At 39.3% G+C, this 20,257-nt stretch overlaps 2 protein-coding genes and 1 long non-coding RNA gene across 12 annotated transcripts in view; 2 read left to right on the forward strand and 1 right to left on the reverse strand.

Moving 5' to 3' along the window:
- BIVM (basic, immunoglobulin-like variable motif containing) overlaps nucleotides 1–4,031 on the forward strand; it is a 40,381-nt gene extending 36,350 nt beyond the window's left edge. For all 10 annotated transcript variants that reach the window (XM_073014480.1, XM_007960835.3, XM_073014484.1 and 7 more), the window contains 2 exons: nucleotides 1,392–1,488; nucleotides 2,321–4,031. In XM_073014480.1, the coding sequence (XP_072870581.1) occupies nucleotides 1,392–1,488; nucleotides 2,321–2,614 (391 nt within the window). In that variant the 3' untranslated portion in view covers nucleotides 2,615–4,031. The remainder of the gene's footprint in view (nucleotides 1–1,391; nucleotides 1,489–2,320) is intronic.
- Nucleotides 4,032–5,769: 1,738 nt separating this feature from the next.
- LOC140711426 (uncharacterized) lies at nucleotides 5,770–8,268 on the reverse strand. Its single transcript, XR_012092612.1, has 2 exons — nucleotides 8,154–8,268; nucleotides 5,770–5,959 (listed from the first exon to the last, which is right to left on the reverse strand). It is a non-coding gene; the product is annotated as an uncharacterized lncRNA (long non-coding RNA).
- Nucleotides 8,269–8,693: 425 nt separating this feature from the next.
- ERCC5 (ERCC excision repair 5, endonuclease) overlaps nucleotides 8,694–20,257 on the forward strand; it is a 29,798-nt gene continuing 18,234 nt past the window's right edge. Inside the window, exons 1-5 of the mRNA XM_007960848.3 lie at nucleotides 8,694–8,796; nucleotides 14,632–14,807; nucleotides 16,257–16,372; nucleotides 16,830–16,916; nucleotides 18,606–18,666. Of these exons, the coding sequence (XP_007959039.3) occupies nucleotides 8,709–8,796; nucleotides 14,632–14,807; nucleotides 16,257–16,372; nucleotides 16,830–16,916; nucleotides 18,606–18,666 (528 nt within the window). The 5' untranslated portion in view covers nucleotides 8,694–8,708. The remainder of the gene's footprint in view (nucleotides 8,797–14,631; nucleotides 14,808–16,256; nucleotides 16,373–16,829; nucleotides 16,917–18,605; nucleotides 18,667–20,257) is intronic.

Here is a 20,257-nt window from a genome sequence, read left to right on the forward strand (position 1 = left end):
CTCCTCCCTAAGTGACAAGGTGAGACCCTATCTCATAAATAACGAAAGAAGAATTAATAGTTTAGTTTTAGGAGAATTGACATTGTAACAATATGGACTATATCTTTACTTAATTAGAACTTTAATTCAACTTTTTAAAATTTTTCAGTATGCAGTTTTATGTCTTTTGTTAAATATTTTTTCTTAATGTGTTCTTTTACACCGCTGGTGGGAATGTAAATTAGTACAATCACTGTGGCAAACAGTATGGAGATTCCTTAAAGAACTAAAAGTAGATCTATCATTTGATCCAGCAATCCCACTACTGAGTATCTGCCCAAAGGAAAATAAGTCATATAAAAAAGACACAGGCACACACGTTTATAGTGACACAATTCTCAATTGCAAAGACGGAGAATCAACCTAAGTGCCCATCAACCAATGAGTGGATAAAGAAAATGTGGTATGTATATACCACAGAATACTACTCAGCCATAAAAAGGAATGAAATGATGTCTTTTGCGACAACTTGGATGGAGCTGGAGGCAATTATTCTGAGTGAACTAACTCAGGAATGGAAAACCAAATATCGTATGTTCTCACTTTAAGTGGGAGCTAAGCTCTGAGGATGCAAAGGCATAAGAATGATATAATGGACTTTGGGGACTCCTGAGGGAAGTCTGGGGTGGGGTGAGGGATAAAAGACTATATATTGGATACAGTGTACACTGCCTGGGTGACGGGTGCACTAAAATCTCAGAAATCACCACCAAAGAACTTATTCGTGTAACCAAAACCCAGCTGTACTGCCATAACAATTGAAGTAAAACAAAAGATATTGCAATAAAAAGGTTTTCCTCAGTGTGTTATACTTTTTGATGCTATTGTAAATTGATTTTTTAAAAATTTCATTTCCTCATTATTTGCTGGTTGAATACAAAATTACAATTGATTTACCTATGTAGACCTTGAATCTTACATCTTTACCAAATCCTATTAGTTCTAGTAGTTGTTTTGTAATTCCCTTGGATTTTCTGCACAATTGTGTTGTCTGCTAATAGAGACATATTAACTTTATATTATTTTAAAAGTGGACTTGACTGTAACTGAAAAGGAAATATAGAATGTTGCTGCTTTAGCCTGCAGTATGTCATCTAATATGTTGGTATTTATTTATTCTGTAGGAAGAGTAACCAATTGTATACTGAGAACCTTGGCAATGGTTGGATAAACAGAATTGTCATGAAACTAGAAGTTATTACATTTTAGTAGATGAAACAATGTTGAGATAAGAGAATTACTGCCAGTTATTGCTGTGATAATATTGCAGCAACTTGCTCATGAAAAATTCCATTGCAATGATACTTTGGAGCTAAAGAAAATTGTGCTTTATCCTTTCTTCTTAACTATAGATGGGCAGATATTGTTACTGATCTAAACACTCAAAATCCAGAATACCTGGATATCCGGCACTTAGAGAGGGGACTGCAGTATAGAAAAACAAAGAAGGTAAGAAGAACACCATTGTGTTTGAAGGCATTTCCCAGCTGACCAAAATGTAGTGTTTTACTTAGCACTCTTTAGGTTGTAAATAACAGAAACCTATATTTTATAGAGGAGTGAAAATTATTTTAAGGACACAGGGCTGTCTTTAAAACCCTAGGGCAAGGGGTATAACCTGGAGTCATAAAGGAATGGTAGATGGTAGCAGGTTCTGGAATGATAGCAAGGGCCAAGTAATTGGTAGTCTGCTTCACTCTTTTGGGGGCTATATATTGTTCTTAGCTCTCCTTTTGTCTGATTACTTTCTTCTTATGATCATCATCTTTCAACTTAGGTATCTTTTTTAGATGAACAGTCTAGACTGAGACTGAGCTGTCCTGGGTTCAGTTCCATAGTCTTAGCCCAGCTTGGGCCAGATTAACTGTGGCCTTGTGGCAGAGTCATGTGTACAAACAAGGCTTTTAGGGAGGCTCTCAGGAAATGATATCCCATTGATACAATCTTACTCATAAAACTATATGAAGAATAGGAGAGAGAGGAAGAGGAATGATCTTGGTGTTTGAATTAGGCAGATGGGGAAGTTCTCTAGTATGTGTTGAGAGTAAGTAGTAGAGAGGCACGGAGAGGAAGGTGTTTTGGCTCCAGTGGGCACTGTTATATTTTGTAAAGGCAGCTGTCAGAAAAGGTGCAGGATAAGGTGCTCTGATGATGCCTGGAAGGAAAGTACCATTTTGAGGCAGGTGAAGTTAAAAAAGAAACAAAGGAGTTCATAGGGACCTACAAATTAGTACAATTAATTTCCCTTTATTTTCTTCACCCAACTTTTTTTTCTTCTCAGGTTGGGGGAAATTTGCATTGCATCATAGCATTCCAGAGACTTAACTGGCAAAGATTTGGCCTTTGGAACTTTCCATTTGGAACCATTAGACAAGAATCACAACCTCCAACACATGCCCAGGGAATTTCCAAATCTGAGAGTGAAGACAATATTTCCAAGAAGCAGCATGGGCGTCTGGGCCGGTCTTTCAGTGCTAGTTTCCATCAGGAGTCGGCATGGAAAAAGATGTCTAGTATCCATGAGAGAAGGAACAGTGGTTACCAGGGTTACAGTGATTACGATGGGAATGATTGACTGTGCTTGGTACTGAACAGCTGGCATTATATATGAAACTGCTATATAGAGGACTGTAAAAAGACAGTAGAAGATTTTAGTAAGCCTACATTAAATAGGAGCAGATCTTGTGGTATAAAAAATAACCTTGTAGTTTTCCAGATACTAAGCTTGTACATGATTATGATGGGTAATTTCAGATATATAAGCAGATAAGCACAGATTATTGTCCTTTCAAGTTAAGAGTATATAAATAATCTGGACAGAAAATTTCACAAAATTCAGTAAAATTACAACTGTTGTCTAAATAAGTCAAACACAAATTCACTTAATAGCATCAAGATTTGAAATACTTAAGCATGAAGTGACTTTTTTAATGACTCGAATCTCTAGATATTTGTTACAGATAGTTTTATTCTCAAGACCAAGATGTAAAGTACCATCTACCCTTAAAGAAATTGGGGCCATCAATTTCTAGTTTTCACTCATGGTTAACACGCGTTTAAAATTATTTCATGAGTCTAGTAGTTCTTTGATTTATAGCAGGATCTTGCTTGCCTCATTTGTTTCCTGGTTATGTTCTTCGGATTCTGACTAAGAGGCAAAAGAGAAAACCGATCCTCTCTTTTGGTGCAAATGGATGACTTAGTGCATTGATTCCGATTTTTTGACTTTCTTGACGTGGTTTGTAATAATCAAATATTGACAAGAACCTTAGGTCTTGAAAGACTTTTCTAAGTCTAGATTACGTTTGCCTTAGGGATAAAGTAAAAGAACAATTGGCACCTTAAGTTTCTATGCCCAGGGTTATCTGTGACATGAGATCTGATATTTGATTGCTCTCTCAATATGGAGTGGTATGTTGATAACAGTACTGAAGATGCGTAAGAAATGCCCAAGTCACTCAGAGGACAACTACCCATATTCCAGACTCTGAGCTGTTTCCTTTTTTAAAAATCGTATAGACAATTAGCTGTTTGAAGTGAGTATTAAATATTTCAGAAGTGTGAATTTCATATATTTGAGCTCCTCTAGCTGCTGTCAGTTTTTCTTCTGCTGCCAGTCTGTGACTCACAAATGACTAGGATCTCTTGTTCTTTAATTTTAGGGTCTTGTTCCAGGACTCAAATCAGTAACTTGGTGATTACAAGGTGCTGAATATGTTGGTAACCATATCGCAATACACCTCAAGGAAAAGGTTCAGATTTTTATTTTTAAAATATTTTCATTTTTTCTTGAATTTTATATCCATTTGTTCACTCATACATGCCTAGCCTACAGAAGGGGATATATATTATGAAATGGTCATTTTTCTGAAGAGAATATTTTGCTTGAAATGCAAAGAACTGAAAGAGATTTGTAGGTTGTTGATTTTGTTACTTCATACTGGAACTTTTAAAAAGTTTTCATCAAATAAAGTTTTGTTTTCTACTTTTAATTGTATGAATGTTTTCAAACCTTTGTTTTAGGTAGAAAGTACCATTATGTCTTTGAAGTACATGATAATTTGTCAATTCTGCTCAACTGGTACATCATAAGAAACCATCTTGTGTCTTTTATTATTAATGAAACAATATGCATTATGACTATAATTTTAGATTTCTAATTTAATAGGAAATAGACAATTTGATTCTTATGTTTGAACCAAATGAAGTTGTCATCTTTGTAGATCAAAAATGGTTGAATATCAGCAATTTCATACAGTTCAACTGAATATTTCAGAGAAGAGGTAGGTAGGAAGATCCAAGAGGAAAGGAGAAAAATGCAAAATAAAATAAAAAATTAAAGGATAGGGTGACACCTAGAAAAAGAGGATGAGTTATTCAAACTATTGACCATAATCAGTTTTCATAAAAGTCTTGATGTGTTCTAAGTTTGGCTTTCCAGTTATTAGGAGCACAATGAGATTTGAGTTTAGTGAGATCATTTTTCCCACAGAAGCTGTAAGCAAGAGTTACTGCATACTTGTCTTAGAAGATTAGTAAAATTCCCATCATATTTGATTTATTGGCCAGCTCTGAGGAATCCCCATAGATACAATGAACATTCAAATACTGGCTCTGCACTTACAAGCTGTATCACCTGTAGTGATATAGGCAAGTTAAGGTTAATTATTTTTCTGTGCCTATTTCCTCATTAGTAAAGTGGGGGTAATAGTATCTACTTTATAAATGATTTTGAAGAATAAGCTAATACATGTAGTGTTTAGAACAGTGCTTTGTAGATAGGAAGTGTTAAGAGTTTGCTATTATCATTCCAAAAGATGTGAATTTTACTATTCAGTCTTTAGAGAGAGCCCTTTAGACAGCATCTTAAGGAGCTAATTCCTTTTAAATCAAATATGCACCCCTTAGTTGCTGTTTCTTCAAAAGAATATTTCATATTCAAGAATGTTGCTTTATTTTTTTGAGATGGAGTCTCGCTTTGTCGCCAAGGCTGGAGTGCAGTGGTGCTCTCCGCAGCCTCTGCCTCTCGGGTTCAAGTGGTTCTCCTGCCTCAGCCTCCTGAATAGCTGGGATTACAGGCATGCACCACCATGCCTGGCTAATTTTTGTATTTTTAGTAGAGACCGGGTTTCACCATGTTGGCCAGGCTGGTCTTGAGCTCCCGGCCTCAAGTAATCCGCCTGCCTCGGCCTCACAAAGTGCTGGGATTACAGGCATGAGCCACCGTGCCCAGCCTTTGCTTTGGTTTTAAAAGTACTTACAATACTCAAATACCTATGTTGGCTATTTGTGTTTACTCAGCTCATGGGCAGAAAAAAAATAAACGTTTATTTAGATCAAATTCTGCGCAGTTCCTTTCCCTCCTACCATTATGGTTAAAGAATTGTGTGCCATCATTAGGCCAAGTTGGTGCAGCAGCTACAATACTTCCCAACTTGTCTTCTCCCAGACTGGAGGGGCTCAGGCAGCTCCTCTAGGATCCATCACATTCTGCATCTCAACTTTACCCATAACACTCCCACCCCTCCTGGACCGGCGGTCCACTCAACTAAATTAGACGCCATTATCAGGTCAATTCTTCAATAGCTCAACAACAACAACAAGAAGAAGATGTTGGCGGCATTCCCGTTTTGCTGGCAGAAACGGAGGCTTTCATTGGTGAAGAAACTTGCCTAGGATCACAGTGTCTTAGTTTCTCAGGGCTACCATAACAAAACACCACAGACAGGGTGGCTTAAACAACAGAAATTTATTTTCTCACGGTTCTGGAAACTAGAAGTCCAGGACCAGGCAGGTTTGGTTTCTTCTGAGGCCTGTCTCCTTCACCTGGAGAGGGCTGCCTTTTCACTGTGTCCTCACATGGCCTTTCCTCTGTGCCTGTCATCCCTGGAGTCTCTCGGTGTGGACCAATTTCCTCTTCCTATAACGACACCAGTCAGATTGGATTTAGGGCCTATCCTAATGGCCCCATTTCAATTTAATCATTTTTAAATGCCATGTGTTCAGACAGTCACATTCTGAGATACTCAGGCTTCAACAAATGAATTTTGGAGGTCACAATTCAGACCATAACACAATGCAACATATGTCTCAGATGAGATCTGAATGAATTATCAGCCTAACCGCCAAGCTGATTCTTTCAACAGACTGCAAGGTGCACTGGAGAGCTTTAGACTAGAGGCTTAAGAGGTCATTTAGGCAATATTTACAGAACTGCTAAATGCCAGGAGTGGGGGATGTAACAGTCAACAAAATCGTTCTTCGTTTCACTAAGTTTACAGTCTACCATGGGGAAGAGACAAATACTGAATAGGCAATTATATTACTCTCAGTAAAATAACAACTGGGAACGGTTTCTGGGGATTACTTTACATATGGAGGAAATGCAAAAAAACACTTTGTCAGGATTATTCCTGTAGAAAATTAGTTGTGACTAGGTCAACCAAACAGGCCACTGTGAACCATCTTGTTGGGCATAGAAATGGTTTTGTTAAAAATGGATTTCTCCACAGAGCACGGTGGCTCATGTCTGTAACTCCAGCACTTTGAGAGACTGAGGCAGGAGGATTGTTTGAGACCAGTTTGGGCAACAAAGCAAGACCCTGTCTTTAAAAAAAAAAAAAAAAAAAAATCAGGGCGTGGTGGTGGGGGCCTGTACTTGGGAGGCTGAGGCAGGAGCATCACTTGAGCCAGAAAGGTGGAAGTTGCAGTAAGCTGAGATTGCACTACTGCACTCCACCCTGGGTGACAGAGTGAGACCCTGTCAAAAAAATTAAAATAAACAAATAAATAAATAATCAGTTTCCCATATACTTCTGTTGTAAAGAAGTCTTAAAAAAATTGCCCGCTCCCTTAAATCAGCCTTGTCACTGAGTTTAACTTTAGTTCAAATTTGAACAAATATGGATGCTAATACTGTCATTTATTGAGTAGTTACTAGTGCTAAGTGCATTGCATGTAACACCTTGAATCCTTACCTGAAGTCTGCAAGGTTGCTTTTATGCCCTGATTGCTGACGGGGACACAAATTCTGGAAAATTGTGACTTTCGTAAAACCATAGGGAGGCATGATGGGGGGATTTGAATCTTGGCCTGAGGATTCCAGAGCCGTGGCCTTTCCTGGGGTTACTCTGTTAATTGATTTCTAGTCATTTCTGATCTACAAGCCGTGGCATTATAAATTTTAGATGCCGAAGAAAACTAAACTATATGTCAAGGATTAAGGCTTGTGAAACCCCAAAATTTGAGACAGGTCTCAATTAATTTAGAAAGTTTATTTTGCCAATGTTAAGGAAGTACACCTGTGACACAGCCTCAGGAAGTCCAGATGACATGTGCCCAAGGTGGTTGGGGCACAGCTTGGTTTTATACATTTTAGGGAGGCAGGAGACATCAATCAATATATGTAAGTACACTGGTTCCTTCCAGAAAGGTGGGGACAACTCGGAAGCACGAAGGGCTTCCAGGTCACAGGTAGATGAGAGACAAAGGAGGTAATCAGAATATGTATCTATCTCAGTTAGCAGAGGAATGTCTGACTAGAATGGGAGGCAGGTTTTGCCCTGAGCAGTTCTCAGCTTGACTTTTTCCTTTTGTTCAGTAATGTTGGGACCCCAACATTTTCACAGGCTTTAAATTTTATTACTCTTTGGTTACTACGTGCTAGCATACAAATAAATAGTACAAAACCAAGAAGGCATCCACCTTTCGGTTGTCTCTTCACGTGTAAAACAACATTTAGTGTTACGTGTCTTCACAACTGGCGGCGCAAAGGTGAGAAACCGATACTAAAAAAACGCGTAGAAAATCGTCACCTCACAGCCTGGGCCACACAGGGAGATCTTGTTTCTACAAAAATAATTCGCCCAGCATAGTGGTGCGCGCCTGCGGTCCCAGCTACTTGAGAGGCTGAGATGGGAGAATCGCTTGAACTAGGGCAGCAGGAATTTCAAGCTGCAGTGAGCTAAGAATGCGACGCTGCACTCCAGTATGGGCGACAGCGTGAGACCAAAAACACAAAAAACAAAAACCCGTTACCCAACCAAGAAGGTGCTTTTGCACATTGTTTTAATGCTTAACGCTTTCAGAATGCCAGCGTGGCGGTAGCAACTCACCAACAAGAAATCAACACTGGAGCTAAACCTCTCACTTCCGGAGTGCTGCAAGCGTAGAAAATATACGTCAGGTGCGGAGGCGGGACTTCCGCCCTGCGCGTCGTATTAGACGGACACCGAGCGGGTCCATTATTCGTGGGTTTGCGGACCCACCAGCAAAGGCGAACGGTGTTGCAGGGACATCTTCTGGCTGTTTCCGTCGCCTGCGTGGCCCTGTCACCCCGGTCTTCCATTAGAGGCGCAGACGTTTGGGCCTAAGCGCTGGGCGAAGCGACGCCCTGCCCCTCCCCACCAACGGCCATTCTCTGGACCTATCTTTCTTCCGGGAGGCGGTGACAGCAGCTGGGACGTGTTGCAGCCGGAGTCTCTCCCCTGTAATGCGCTCCCGTTAGTGCTTTCCCCCGCCCTGGAAAATCGTGGCTTCTGTATTATTTGCCATCTTTCCTGTGTAGGAGCAGGGAGGGCTTCCTCCCAGGGTCCTAGGCAGCGGTACAGCCAGTCGTAGAAGAATTAGAGTAGAAGTTGTTGGGTCCGCTCTGAGGACTCAGCCGTCTCATGGGGGTCCAGGGGCTCTGGAAGCTGCTGGAGTGCTCTGGGCGTCAGGTCAGCCCCGAGGCACTGGAAGGGAAGATCCTGGCTGTTGGTATCCTTAACGCCGCGTTGGGACTTGGGGTGCAGGGATTCGGGGCTGGATTCCTCGCGGGGCTCTGCCTTGGGCACAGAGTGGCATCTGCAGGATGATGGTCTTGGATCGGGGTCGCTATAGAATCTCTGTCACTAGGGTTTCTAAGTACAGTCGTACCTCGGTATCCCCGGGGCTTTTGTTCCAGCCCCCCCCCTCCCCATACCGCGATGTTCAAGTTCCTTCAAGTCCCTTATATAATGGCGTGGTATTTGCATATAAACTATGCACTGCCTCCCGTAATCTTTTAAATCGCTTCTAGATTACTTGTAATACCGAATGCAATGTAAGTGATCTGTAAATAGTTGTTATGCTGTATTTTTAAAATTTTTGTAGTTTTTATTGGTATGTTTTATTTATTTATTTTTTTCCACCGCAAATATTTTTGATCCGTGGTAGGTTGAGTGCGGAATCGGGTGATGAGGAGGGCCGCCCAGTCTGCTTTCCCCAGCTTTGCAGTCTTAGCGGCCTGTGCATCCTGGTTTGTCTCTTTGTGGCAGTGCTTTATGTTCCTCTCTGCTTTAATTCTCTCATCTGCAAAATGGAGGTGGTGATAGTATCTACACACAGGATTGGAATGAGGAATAAATAAATGACCTAAATGAGAGAAGTTTAGCGCGAGTAATACAGTAAATCTTAAAGTTATTATCCCGTGCGGGAGGTCAGTATGGAGAGAAGAGTAGATTTCGACCATTAGTTTTGCTTGAGTCTTGCCCCATTTATGTTTCTTAGAGGAAGGGTAGTGTGGACAGGTGTTTTACCATTTTTTTTTTTTAAATTGACTTTTTAAGGACTGTTGTTTTTGTACATGTTTGGCTGGTTTTGTTTGTCATTGGAATTAAATTCTTTTTTCATTAGCAAAACGGGATACTGTTTTTGAAATTTTGATCTTTTTCTGTTACGTAGTCTTTTTTTTTTTTTGAGTGTCTATTCTGGCTCAGAATCTGGTGATACCTTACACCAATTTCCTAAATGGGGATCTATGAATCTAGGGGCTCGTGGGCTTGTGGAAAGAGTCCTGTAAATGATTGCGGGGCATTGGGGACCGGAAATGGAGTGCAGGAGTGTGTGGGTGTTCATCAAAGAAGTCCGTGACTGCGGAGCCCTAATTCTTCAGTGGGTACACAACTTATAAATAAAACGACATTGATAAGTTTTAAAATATGATGAGATTGTTATCATTTTTTGGAAATGGATAATCTTTGAATACATCTGTAATTGATTTTTGGCTTAAAAGTTTTTATACAGGGTACTTTGGGGAAAGCCAAAGGGTTTTTTTTTTTTTTTTTTTTTTTTTTTTTTTTTTTTAGAGCACATGCCCTGTTGCTGCCCTCAAGCGGTTCGTCTGTATCATTGCAGTCTAAAGATTTTCTCAGAAATAAAGGGTAAAGCTTAGTTTTCAGTGACAAGAACCCTTAACACTTCAGCAAAGATTTAGATCATTTTATGTAGCAGCCCTTGTGAAGACTTACTAAAGAGGACTGTGGCCAGGCTCAGTGGCTAACGCCTGTCATCCCAGCACTTTGGGAGGTCTAGGCAGGAGGATCATTTGAGCCCAGGGGTTCAAGATAAACCTGGGCAACATTGTGAACCCCTGTCTCTACACGCAGTCAAAAAATTAGCTGGACGTGGTGACCTGCACCTGTGGTCCCAGCTACGCGGACGGCTGAGGCAGGAAGATTGCTTGGGCCCAGGAAGTCAAGGCTGCAGTGAGCAGTGTTCATGCCTGTCTCTTAAAGAGGACTGTGAAAGACATTCTAGTCCTAACGACAACCTCATATATTTATAATAACCTCATTTATGTCAAAGGAGAATATCTGATTACTTGTTCTACAATTGATTTTGCTTTATTTCATTTTCACGGGAATTCAGACACCTGAAATTATTTAGATTTTATTGTATTCTTTGTTAATGACAAACTTACCCATGATTATACTAGTTTCATAATTTACTCTTGTATCCCTATAATAAATTGTTTGATCTTTAAATCATCTATATAGCTTAGTGTCTTATTTATACAGTCTAAATGTCTGTGTCAAATAATGCAGAATTAACAGTTAAACTTTTGTCTCTTACAGATTTTAATGTTTCTAAGATGCATTTAAATGTATTAGCAAGTTATTACATTCTCTTTAGGCTGTGTATAGTAATGGGGATTAATTACATTTTAAGTCACCTAACTAAAGAACTAAAGAAACTTATTTTTTGTATTAAAATGTTATTGGTCTTTGGGTCTTATACCTAAAGTGATTTTTGGCTTTGCTGCAGATTTTAACTTTTCTGTCTGCAGGAATTTAATTTTGCGTTTATAAACTTACTGAAATTAGACAAGTAAAATTATACAAATTTTATTTTTCAATTAACTACAGGTAGTGCCAACACTCAGCTAGGGTTGAGAATTGGGGAGAATTTTCAGATTGTCTCATTTTTCATATTTCTTGTCTAATAATTTATGTGAATATTTCCAGATCACCTAATTTTACATATTCCATCTCTAAGAATTCAAGACAAAATTCTCACCCCTAGCTGAGTGTTGGCACTACCTGTAGTTAATTGAAAAATAAAAAATAAAAGAAGACCTACCTCTGTATCTATGATTTAAAATTTTAGGCCCATGGGGTTTAATAATCCATATGTTTCAGAAGCTTCATATCCATTCTAATGGATAGCAGGGATGAGAGTCACTGATCTGAAACTAGATTTCCTCACTTAAGTTAAAGTTTAAAGTAGTGGGCCAAGTAGAAACTAATTTAATCCTATGCAATAGCGAGCTCCATGGCTTTTCCAGACTATACTTGTAGCAAGCAGAAACATCGGTCTAATACAAGGCAGTTGTACATCAACACCAAGTTCTACTTCTGGGATGTGTCTTTTATCCGACCTTTTCTCATGGTCTCCACCACTACTCTCTGCATTAACTTGGGCTATTTTAACTCATTTTAGAACTGGTTTCCTAATAATCTGTTCTTCACATGTTCATCAAAGTTAATCCTTAAATCACATTCTAGAAATTTCCCGGTGGCTGTATCACCTCCTGCCATTGCTTTTGTCCTGCTGCACTGGCTTCCTGGAGATAGGGACCGTCTCTGTTTTGTTCATGGCTGAATTGTTTGGTGCATATCCCTAGGGTCTTGGATATACCTGGCCCATGGTATTGCTAAATATTATGGAAATAAGCATAGCATTAGCTTGCTTTCCACTAGGTATTTTGTTACATAGTGTTTTGTAAGTTAATTGTTGATGAGCCTACATTTTTTTTTTATGTTAGTAAAAGTTAGGCAATGTACATTCATTTCAAATGAATGCTAAACTAAACCGCTCAACTTATTTAATAGCAGATTTTGATTGTGTATAAGAGTCCCTGTGAAAGCGAGTGCAGTGCACAAATTGCCTGGGCAAGCCATGGAGCACACAGGCTTGGTGTTTTCCCTGCTAGATTATAAACTCCATGGGGCCAACACTGTGTTTTGTTCAGTGCATTGGATATGCCAGTGCATAGAAAAATTGCTGCCACATAATAAAAACAGAAATAACTTGATGGGATTCCTTCAGTGTTCTTTCCCTGTGTTAGAAATTTACCTGCAAAAATTAGTATCAGTTCAGGTTTCTCTCTGGTTTTTTTTTTTTTTTTTTTTTTTTTTTTGAGATGGAGTCTCCCATTGTCACCCAGGCTGGAGTGCAGTGACGCGATCTCGGCTCACTGCAACCTCCGCCTCCTGGGTTCAAGCAATTCTCCTGCCTCAGCCTTATAGGTGCATGCCACCACACCTGGCTAATTTTTGTATTTTTAGTAGAGACAGGATTTCACCATGTCGGCCAGGATGGTCTCGATCTCCTGACCTCAGGTGTTCAGCCCACCTTGGCCTCCAAAGTGCTGGGATTACAAGCATGAGCCATGTGCTCAGCCTCAATATATTTTAAAATAGGAATGTATACAAGGAGGAGGTCTTCATCTAGACTGAGGAAGGGACCCATAGACTGAGGCCTTAGAGTAGGAGAGAACTAGGTGGAGAGAGGGAGAAACTTTCAGGCAGAGGAAGCAGCCTGTGAGAAGAACCTGGAGGTGGGAAGGAGCTTAGTGATTTCCAGGGTTTGAGAAAAGCCCAGTGGTGGGAAGTGAGCAGAGGCTTCCTAGACCAGGAGAAGAAGTTTTAGATAGTATCTTGAAGGCAGTGGGAAGCTTTGGAGGGTTTTCACCAAAGACACGTTGATGAAATCTAGTATATACCTTCAAGATATATTAGAAGGTAGAATTGATAGACCTGGTAATAGTTGATGGGGGGGCTATCGAGGGTGATGCCCAACATTCTGGCTCTGGTGAGTGGCAGTGACATTCAATGAGATGGGGGCATGAGCAGCTTAGTGGAGAAGACATGGAGTTCAGTTTTGATCATGTTAAGTTTGAAATGTCTGTGAGGCATGGGGTAGAGATGTCATCTGTGCTCTCTGTTCTGGGGTCAGGAAAGCGCTCTGGGCCAGACATACACATGGAGTCAGGTTGTGGTGTGTGTGGAGGGGAGTGGAGGTTGATAGTTCAGACAGGAGGTAAGAAGAGGGCCTGAGAAAGATCACTGACGAAGTGAATACTTTAACAGTGTTACAGGAGCTAGCAAAGAGTTTAAGAGCAGGAAAACCAGCAGAGCGCAGTATCATTCTTTCTTTTGGACAAATATAAAATTTTTTGAGAAGTACTTTTTAGAAAAGTTTAAAAATATAAGAAAACTTCAAGGTGAAAATATAAATTATCTTTAATCTCAGCAGACATAATATATACTCTTAATATTTTGGTGTATGAACTTCTAGTTTTTTATATTTAACATATATACTATATCAGAAAATGCAGTTATACTTTATATGCTTTTATAACCTGTTTTACTATCTTTAATAATATTTAGTGACTATCTTATACATCCTCCTGCAACTTCCATTTTTAAGAGATTTTTGGTATTCTAGCAAATAGGTCTGCCGTAATTAGTTTTATTGTTGTTGTTGTTTTTTGAGACGGAATCTTGCTCTGTCATCAGGCTGGAGTGCAGTGGCGCGATCTCGGCTCACTGCAACCTCTGCCTCCTGGGTTCAAGCGATTCTCCTGCCTCAGCCTCCTGAGTAGCTGGGATTACAGGCGCGTGCCACCACGCCCGGCTAATTTTTGTGTTTTTAGTAGAGACAGGGTTTCACCCTGTTGGCCAGATGGTCTTGATCTGTTGACCTCATGATCCACCCGCCTCGGCCTCCCAAAGTGCTGGCATTACAGGTGTGAGCCACCGCACCTGGCCCATAATTAGTTTTGTAGAAAGACTTGCTGGGAAACTTTTAAACTGATTGTTATATTTCCATTATTATTAACAAGCATTCTATAAATAACTCGCATTATATATCCATGATGATTTTTTGAGGATCAGTGTCTGGAAGTGGTAAAATAGACTGCAAAGTTTTAAAGTTTTTTTCACTATGAATTGTCAAATTGTCCTCCAGAAAATTTGTGCTAATTCATGAAAATTCTTTAGCAATCACTTGTCTTTTGAAAGAAACGATTCTTTGCAACGAGACTTCTTAAAAGGATGTGTCTGTCTTTGTATAATTTTAAAATGCAGTATGTGAATAGGGGTAACAAGAGCTCAACTAAAATTAACTGACTTTAGGTAGATCCCATGAGAGCTAAATGTTTTTCAGTTTTAAATGAATAGTGATAAGTATTTAGTGTTCAACATTTGGATAATATCAGTTATTAGGAAATTGAAGTTGTGAGGATGAAGAGAAAAATTCCAGAGATTTTTCCATTAACAATTCTCCCAGATATTAGCATTTGGTTAAACCAAGCACTTAAAGGAGTCCGGGATCACCATGGGAACTCAATAGAAAATGCTCATCTTCTCACTTTGTTTCATCGGCTCTGCAAACTCTTATTTTTTCGAATTCGTCCTGTTTTTGTGTTTGATGGGGATGCTCCACTATTGAAGAAACAGACTTTGGTAAGTGACATCTAGTTTTCGGTAAGTGTCAAATAATTTTTTTCTTTCTGCATTCTTAAAAAAGGTCACATAAAATTTCTGTTTTCTCTTTAGAATTTTAGAGACAGACTTATTTTGACATATATTTAATTTAATTATGTCTACTTTTTTATCTTGAACAATTTTCATTTTAAAAAGTTTTATGAGAGTTCATCATGGGTACAATGATAAAATTTAACTTTTAAATAAAATAAAACTACTGAAAACCTTGCCATTGAGAGTTTTCCCTTTAGAGGATCTTGTTAGGTGTTCTATATTTATTTCAAGGATGCAGCCATCACTCAGAGCACTGTGGAAACCCTCTTTGGGAAGTGCCTCCCTGAATCTGAGATCAAGTATTCTCCGTGATAGGAAGCCTTCTCTTGAGGGGAATTGGATTTTAGGAGTAAGCAATGTTGTGTGGTGCCAAGTGGTGGCTAAAATGGATTATCTAGGAAGGAAATTGACCATGATATAGAAGAATGAGAATGAGTTGCAGCTTTATTGTTCTGGAAGTAGTTTTAAAAAATGTTTTTGGAAAGCTGGGGGCAGGAGGATTGCTTGAGCCCAAGTCCAGTCTGGGCAACACAGGGAGACCCCATCTCTAAGAAAATGACATAAAATGTTTAAACAGTGCAAATGACAGCACCCATTTGGATATATGACTTTTATTTGTTGAAAATGCCAAAGTAATGGAATGATGACTTTGTAATCATACCAGACAGATACTCTCTAATTAAGTGAGGATATAGGATAAAAGTAAGGCTTTATAAATGCTGGGGGATGTTTGTTGCCTCAGTAAGAGTGTCTAGACTTGAATGTTGCAGTTTTCAGTTACCCAAGGCATACTGTAAGTCAGGTACTTTGTGGAAGGATTAGAAAGGAAAAGAGAATATCTTGGTTATTTTTATCTGAAATTTAGCTATAAGCACAGGGACTATCCATTTGTCACGACTTGAACATTTCTTACAAGATATTTCTATACATTTTAGAATTTCTTATGATATATAATCTTGAATATTGAAAGGCAGAATTACATGTAAGTAAGGCATGTTTATAAAAAGCAATATTAGAAATTGTTTTTGGTGTCACTGTGACATTTTATAGAATAAATAAATAATTCCTTTTGGGAAGCATTTAAGCTTTCCACTTCTTGGGCATATTAAAGGACATTTAAAAGAAACTGAAAGTAAATTAATAGTTTCCCAAATATATTGTATAGTAGCCCATTAAGTAATAGATAGAAACTCTGGGTGTCCTTTATGTAGCAGCAAGCTGAAGATATTCATTTATATGGCAATTAGGAGGAAATGCTAAAGCAACCGTAGTCTGAAAACTCAGACAAACCAAATTCTATGGGAAATAAATCACAGAAATGTTTCTAGTGGTCTAATATCCTGAAGTGAGATCTTACATCCTTTCTTCTCATAGGCGAAGAGAAGGCAGAGAAAGGACTTAGCATCCAGTGACTCCAGGAAAACGACAGAGAAGCTTCTGAAAACGTTTTTGAAGAGACAAGCCATCAAAACTGCCTTTAAAAGCAAAAGGCAAGAGGAAAATTACAGTCTTGGTAGAGATGAAGTTTTAAAAAAGTGATTTTTGTCTTGAATTCCTGGAACTCTCTTTCCCTGTGTAATTTTAACTTTCAACAGGAAATAGAGAATGAAATGAGACAAGTAGGCTGCCATTTGACCTGGTAATTTGGAGTTGTGGCAATTCTCCATTCTGTGAGAATCAACTTTGCTAATGAGAAAAAACAGCTGTTGTGTTGTGTCATGTACACTTTTTACTTTGATTATGCTGTTCTTGGCTCTGGCTGAGCAGCCCCGCCACGGTTCCTTCCTTTCTCTCGACTGCATTTATTTTCCACAGCAGTGGCCCGAGGGCAGCCAGGTCAGGTCCCTGTTCACCATCCTGAGCAGGGTCTGTGTAATCAGTGGGGGAGTATTATCGACTCAAAATACTATTTCATATAATCTGTTTAAAGATTTGTATACTTTCCAGAGATGAAGCACTACCCAGTCTTACGCAGGTTCGAAGAGAAAACGACATGTATGTTTTGCCTCCTTTACAAGAGGAAGAAAAACACAGGTAAATGTTTAACTCTTTAAGAATATTATTTTAGTCATTGCTACATTGGGACACATTTAAACCTTGATGTGTTATCTACATGATAAGGCATGTGAAAATTTCTTAATGCATCTGAAATAGGCATGATCTGTACCTTTCAGAATATTTTTCAAAGACTAAAGTTTTTATTTACTATTCTTTGTGTTTTGATGATTCATGATTCTTATTCCTCTTCATTCTAAAGAACTTCTGCCAGGGCTGTGGATTTAAAATTCTTCAAGGCATGAATTTTAGTTTTCCTTTCACTTTGCTTACACATGCTCTTTCTAGCTGCTTTTCAATCCAATATGGTCTCTCTCACCATGATGCTAAAATACCACAACCCATGACATTCTTGTTGCTACATCTAGCAGATGCTTTGAACTTCTCAGTGTACTCAACTTCTCTGCCCTAAAAACCATGCTGCACTGCCCCACTCCCCTGGCATCTCTCTGGCCCTTTCTGCTTAGCCTCTCTGTGGACTCCACTTCCTCTGTCTCTCTCTTATTTGTTGGTAGCTTCTGTGTTTGAAGTGAAGGTGGAGAACGAGAAACTCGACAGTTTGCCTTTGTCCCCTGTCCTTCCCTCCACCTCTTCCTTTCCCAGGAGTTCCCAAGAGACAACTTAGCTTTTGAATCACCACAGTTCTATTTGTCTCCATTGCTCTCACCGTCCTCTTTTCTCCAGGTTACATTATTCGTTTTTAAACTTCTTTCTTTGTATTTTTCTTACCCTTTTTGTAATAACTCCACCCACCAAGCCCGATCTCTGTTTTGTGTTATAGTCTGTTTAAAATCCAAATCTGATATTATCATTTCCTTACTTAAAACACTTTCTAGCTTCTCTTTTCTTTTCCTATCTTTTCTTTTTTTTTCTTTCTTTTTTTGAGATGGAGTCTCTGTTGCCCAGACTGGAGTGCAGTGGCACAATCTCAGGTCACTGCAACCCCCACCTCCCAGGTTTAAGTGATTCTCCTGCCTCAGCCTCTGGAGTAGCTGGGATTACAGGCACCTGCCACCACACCTGGAAAATTTTTTATATTTTTAGTAGAGACGAGGTTTCACCATGTTGTCTGGGCTGGTCTCAAACTCCTGACTTCAAGTGATCCACCTGCCTCGGCCTCCCAAAATGCTGGGATTACAGGCGTGAGCCACCACACTCAGCTTAGCTTCTCATTTCTTTAGGATAAAACTTTAACTCCTTAATTATGTTTTCCAGTCTTATCCCTTCCTCTCTTCATTCATCCACAGGCAGGCTTTCTTTTCCTTGTTTCTATATGGTTATAAAACTTAGTTCTTTTGCCTGGAACACTTTTCTCCATGAAACTTCCCACTCCCTACAACTAGACTCCTCACTTATTCGTGGCTAACTCCAACCAGTGTAATTGCCGGGGATCCTGGAAAGCTTTTGTGACTCCTCCTAAATTGGGTGAGGTGAATCCCTATTGCATCTCTAGTGACCTGCCCTTCCCTTGTGGTGGAAGTTATTAGATCCCACTCTAATTGCTTACTTACATGTGTCCCCCACCAGACCATGAGACCAGTAGTGGCACAGATCTTGCTGTTTTATTCACCATTGTAGCTCCTATAACAAGTAGCACCTTGCGTAAAAGTATCTTTGTAATCAGTCATTAAAAATCATAGATATTGTAAAAGTGTGTTTGACTTTCAGTTCAGAAGAGGAAGATGAAAAAGAATGGCAAGAAAGAATGAATCAAAAACAAGCATTACAGGTATTTAGATGATTTTTGAATTCAGAATGTATTCTGTTATTTGAAATGAATGACATGAAAATGAACATTAGTGAGGTATATGAAACTATGAAAGTTCCTGATGAAAAGTAAAGACAGATGCCTTTCTGATTGTGCATATATATGTGTACATGTATGTATATAAATACACACTCACCTATACATGTGTATATGTATGGAATTTGCCATTATGCACATCTGTGTATTCAAAATAAGCCATTTTTCTTTTACAACCAACCAACCAACCAATAGTGATATGTGCTTACATAGAAAATATAGAAAACATATCATTCATAAATAACTTGTGGTAACATTTTGATATATTTTCATCCATTCTTCGCCTGCCCCATATAATTGAATACGTGTGTGTGTATTTGTATACATGTATCAAATGTACATATCTACATATATATGTGTACGCATATGTGTGTACATTCTAGATATCTGTTGCTGTGTAACTTAGTGGTTAAAACATCTTTTGTTTTCATCACCTGTCTGGGTTCCAGGGGTTGATGAGCTCAGCCAGGCAGTTATCTCTGGGGTCTCTTGTGTAGATGCAGCCAGTCTGTAGCTGGGGCTGGAGTGACTAACAAGGCTTCCTTGCTGCCATGGGTGGTGGCTGATGCTGGCTGTCAGCCAGACTTCCGTGCGGCTGGCACCGGAGCCCTACTTGTGGCCTCTCCATGTGGCCTGGGCTTTTTCCCAGCATGGTGACTGTGTTCTGAGGGTGGGCATCCCAACGTTCTAAGCAGAAGCCCTGTTGCCTTTCTGACCTAGCTTTGAAAGTTGTGCAGCATCCTTCCCACCACATCCTGTTCCTCAGAAGCTAGTTACTAAGGTCAGCCCCTATGAAAGGGGCAGAGAGTTAGACAAGAAGAATGTCCCACACACATTTTCATGAATAACATTTTTACAAATTGAGATTGTGCCTTATATATATTTTTTTTCATAAACATTTTTTCAAGTTTGTTAGTGTCACAGATAGCATTTTTTTGATTCCCAAATTCACTGTTTCTTGTTTGTTCATATTGTTTTGTTATATCAGGTAGAAGACTTTTGAGCGAAAACCTCGAGATCCTTCAGGTTGTGGAGGTGCTGTGCTATTAATGCAGCTAGTGAGAGCAATCTCAGTTAAGACCATGGGCCTCGAGGTCAGAAAGACCTGCGTTTCAATCCAGGCTCCACTGTTCACTAGCTGTGTGATCTTACACAGATTAAAGGCTTTATTTTGTAAAATGAAATTGATATCAGTGCCTTCCTGATAGGGGTGATGGGAGCATTAGTGAGGGAAGGCACAGGAAACGCTGAGCTCAGTGACAGTTCTGTCCTACACGTTTGCTGGTTAGTACGTACACATGTAACATGCAGACATGCAGGACAGCAGGTTGTATTAGCTTATCTTTTTTACTAATGAAGGATTTTAAAGTACTTTTGGTAATGAGTTACAACTGAAAAGTTTTACGCTTTTCCATGTCTCCTGTGAATTTCTTACTTTTAATTTCATTTTTTATGTTATAAACAAAATAAAACTAATTTAATTACAGGAATTACATATATTGCTTGAATTCTTAAG

This window comes from Chlorocebus sabaeus, chromosome 3 (genome assembly GCF_047675955.1).
Source record: "Chlorocebus sabaeus isolate Y175 chromosome 3, mChlSab1.0.hap1, whole genome shotgun sequence".
NCBI classification, from domain to species: Eukaryota; Metazoa; Chordata; class Mammalia; order Primates; family Cercopithecidae; genus Chlorocebus; species Chlorocebus sabaeus.